The sequence below is a fragment of the Octopus bimaculoides genome, chromosome Z (assembly GCF_046866305.1).
Source record: "Octopus bimaculoides isolate indiv1 chromosome Z, ASM4686630v1, whole genome shotgun sequence".
NCBI lineage: Eukaryota > Metazoa > Mollusca > Cephalopoda > Octopoda > Octopodidae > Octopus > Octopus bimaculoides.
The window spans coordinates 37,918,737-37,923,455 of NC_142944.1; the positions used below are offsets into that span (position 1 = coordinate 37,918,737).

The 4,719-nt window shown below is 37.5% G+C and overlaps 1 protein-coding gene across 1 annotated transcript; it reads left to right on the forward strand.

Moving 5' to 3' along the window:
* Positions 1 to 2,554: 2,554 nt before the first annotated feature.
* Positions 2,555 to 2,887, forward strand: LOC106878063 (uncharacterized). The gene has a single exon (XM_014927156.1). It carries the CDS (start codon positions 2,555 to 2,557, stop codon positions 2,885 to 2,887), a length of 333 nt encoding a protein of 110 aa, XP_014782642.1.
* The last annotated feature ends 1,832 nt before the right edge of the window (positions 2,888 to 4,719 follow it).

Consider the following 4,719-nt stretch of genomic DNA (forward strand, 5'->3'; position numbering starts at 1 on the left):
GTTAACATGTTCTTTAGCCTCTGTGCTCCTTCATTAAATACCAGTTAAATTCCAATTGATCAATCTCCATAGTTACCCACTAATAAGTTAATATTTAGATAAATAATAAGTAAATAAATATTAAACTATTTTCTTTACAATTTTCTTTTCTCCCTCTATTGTGGTAACATATTTACTCAAAAGTATTCATAGAAGTTTAATCCTTTTGTTAAAATTTCATTCTGAATGATCTTCCTGACTACCCTAAATTTTAACTTTATACAATATGGCAATATTGTTTGAAATGATCTTTATCCCTTTCTTAAAGTATTCTACCCTCCTGATCTTAGTAGTTATAAGTAGCCCTTCTAATTAAATAGCCCTAAGAAACTATAAATATCATGTATGGAGTAACAATAATAACTTCTAAAACCTATAATATAGCCCTTAGTTTTAAAAATTTAGTGTAAAGTTAGAATGTCTCATAACATATATATTCCCTTAGTTAATACCAGATATCAGTCTTTATTGATACTAGCTAATTAAGCAAATATATAATTTTTAGTTTAGTATATTTTGAATTATTATACATTTTCTATAAATAGTCTCTATTGTGATTAATAAGCTACATATACTTTACTATAGTATTAGTAATTAAGCTATTTTATTCCTTTTCTATGATGTTCTGCCCTACCTGATTATTTCATTTCTTTATTATTTTATAATAGCTTTTATTTATTTATTTGTCAAATAAATCTAAATTTTTGTACCTCTATAAATTCATACTTAGCTTATATATAACAATGCTGGTATATTCACTACTTAAAATAAACTGCTTAGATTATAATTAAATTAATATATAGTTAGCATGTTCTTTTACCTCAGTACTCCTTTATTAAATACCAGTATATACCAATTGATCAATATTCACTAATACCATCTGATCAGTTAGTATTTAAGTTTATAATATGTATAAATATTAAACTATTTCTGGATAATTTCTTTTCCTCCCTCTATATAGATAGATTGTTGGCACTCCGTCGGTTACGACGACGAAGGTTCCAGTTGATCCGATCAACGGAACAGCCTGCTCGTGAAATTAACGTGCAAGTGGCTGATCACTCCACAGACACGTGTACCTTTAACGTAGTTCTCGGGGGAGATTCAGCATGACACAGAGTGTGACAAGGCTGGCCCTTTGAAATACAGGCACAACAGAAACAAAGAGTGAGAGAAATTTGTGGTGAAAGAATACAGCAGGGATCACCACCACCCCTGCCAGAGCCTCGTGGAGCTTCAGGTGTTTTCGCTCAATAAACACTCACAATGCCCGGTCTAGGAATCGAAACCGCGATCCTACGACCGCGAGTCCGCTGCCCTAACCACTGGGCCATTGCGCCTCCACAGATAGATAGATATACACACACATATATATACATATTCATGCACAAACATAGATAAATAAACAGATAGGTAGATAGATAGATATACATACATACACACACTTATATATCACATCAGTGAACAAATGATAGAAAGAGGCACTCAACACATTTCATACGAGTTATGTAATTAATAGAGTTCAATTTGGCTCCAAGCAAATCAAAGCTACGTAGGTTTGTCAAACTATTGTCGGGGTTGACTCTCTAAGAAGTGAGGTTTGGTTTGTTAGCGACATCAGTTTGTTGTGTGTGTGTACGTATATACTCGATCTGTTAGTGCATATCTGCTGTGTATGTGTGCGTGCGTTTGTGTGCATGCGTATGTGTGCTTTGTGTCTTGGCGTCATCAGTTCCTTGTCGTATGTACGCATCTGTGTATGTGATATGTGAATTTATGTATCACATAAGTGTGCGCGTGTGTGAGTATATCTAGCAGCTGTGTATATGTGTATGTGCGGATATACATGTGTTTGTATCTGCTTGCTGTGTGTGTATGCATGTCCATTGCGTCTGCGTGTACATTTGGTATGTGCCCCTTCATTTTTCTGTTGAGAGGTATTGTTGATTGAAGGAATATGTGAGTCTATGTCTGCGTATGCGTACGCGTGTATGTAGCGCGGGTGTATACATGCACTTTGTGTACATGCGAACGCGTGTTTCGTGCACATCTCGTGCGTGTGTACATATATCTGGGGTGCGTATATATGCATAACTCTAGTGTTTGCGTTTGTGTGCGCGTCTGGTGTTTGTCCATTTAAGACTGGTGAAATGATGTGTGCCGATGTGTTGGTGTCAGTTGGTAAGCTCTCTGTCCGCTGAAAGTCTAGAAATTCTTCTACTGAGGTCTGAAATTAAGTTTCTAATTGCAGCAGGATGATGGATATATCTATCGCTATACACAGTTTTCTCTTCGAATTTGTCAAATTGGCGGTAACTATTACAGATAATCCGAATTCTTTGAATATCTTTATCATATCCTTCCTGAACTTGAATAGTGACACATGTTGAAGAGCCGTCGAGCAAATGGCATTCCAGAGTAACTAGTTCTTGCCATTGCAAAGACTTACAAGAAGACCCGAGCTCGTGTGTTGTCATCTTACAGAGAAAGCTAATTCTTTCAAATACTAGCTGGGATGCTACAAGGAGACATGCTTACACGTTACCTGTTTGTAATTGTACTGGATTTTGCAATGCAGCAGGCTATAGACAACAGTGACGAAGAATTTGGTTTAACTACTGACCGGCGAAGATCGCGGAGAGTACCATCAGTAATCATTATAGCCCTGAACTTCGCAGATGATATAGCACTCATATCAAATGAAATAAGTCAAGCACAACAGCTGCTCAGCAGAGTAAAAACATCAGCTGCCAAAATTGAACTGCAGACAAATGTAAGGAAAACTGAATACATGCCTTTCAACCAATCAAGTGATGCTGAACTGTTTGCTTTTAGAGGTTCCAATTGAATGTTGTGGAAAGCTTCAAGTACTTAGATGATTGAGTGAACAGTTCAGAAGTAGATCTCAAGATCAAGAAGGTACAAGCATGGTCAATCAGTCACAAACTAAAGAAAGTTTGGAGCTCCAAATTGTTCAAGCGAATCAAAATCAACCTGTTCATTACAGCTGTCGAATCAGTGCTATTATATGGCAGCAAAAAATGAACATTGACAAAAGAAAAAAATGAAACGGACTAGATGGCTACTACCAATGGCCCTAAATGTGAAATGACAGCAACATATGACAAACGAAATCCTTTATGGAGACTGCCAAAATTTAACCAGAGCAGGTAAAGAAGTCTGCGTGCGCTACGCCTGATTGGAAGCATCTAAATTAGTCTTTGTGGAAGCCACTTCATGGTGATGTAAAAACAGGAAAACGTTGTCACACTGGCATCGACAACCTGATCGAATCACTGGCCTGGAATATATCCAGAACCTAGAGGTAGCAATGTTGGACCGAGAAGTGTGGTGGGTGGATTTTGTTTCTGTAGTACTGGTTGAAACTCGGTCATAATAATAATAAATGAAATTGTCCATTGCATGGACGTTCATATGTCTTCAGATTGCCAGATCGTCTTCCCGGTACGAGGTCGACAAAAAAGAAGGGGGTCTTCTTAAGTGTATCTAAGATAAATAACCCGAGAGGCTCAACGATCTCAGCATCGTCGTAGCTCCTTATACATACATACACACGCATTTATACCAAAGAACTAGTATCGCCAACACACAAAACACAAACACACGCATGCTCACACACGCATGCTCACACACGCATGCTCACACACGCATACACACAGCAGATAGGCGAGGATATGTGCCAGTTACATACACTCACATTTCCGGTAATACGGATGCATAAACCAAAGAGCTGATATTACTCAGAAGCCAAACCCCACTTCCTAGACCGAGAGTTGTCACCAACACCCTGCCTCAGCACGTGGTCGTTGGAATTCAAACTGCGCACAGAACTGAATCTCATGTCGTTACCATAATTATAGCACTATGTGATCTGCGTTTACCTATGGCAGCCTAGTATCCAGAAGCCACCTTGGAATTCTCTCATGCGGTACCTGCAAGCCTAATGAGATAAGTTCGTTTGCCCAATCAAGTTATTAGTATACATATACATACATACATACATACATACATACACACACACACACACACACACACACACACACACAAACACACGCACACACACACACACACACACACACACACACACACATATATATATATATATATTTTTTTTCAAGGTTTTCAATTTGTATAACCTATCCAGCGACTGATCCGTTGGATGTCTGACGTTTGGCACTTCCTCAGGAATGGTTTCCATCAGAACAAATTACGAAAAAACACAAATAACGATCATAACAAATTATTAAAAATTATTAAAAGTTCCTATATATACATATCTAGCCCTATATATACATATCTAGTAAGAAGACAGTATGGCGGAGATAAAGTTAAGGATCAGTCGCTGGATAAGTTTGGGCACAGAAATGTTGACATCGGATGGTAAATAATTGAATAAATGGAATATGGATCTGTCGAGTTCGAAGTCTCTATCTCTTTTAAATATACAAATTTAAAACCTTGAAAATATAAATATAAACAATGAGAACGACCCTTAGGGAATCTAGTCAATGATCCCCTAGGGTAAAGTCTTATGCTATATTGGTAACGGTTGCAACATCCTCTGGATAATTACACACACACACACACACACACACACACACACACACACACACACACACACACACACACACACACACAGACATATATATGTAAATATTA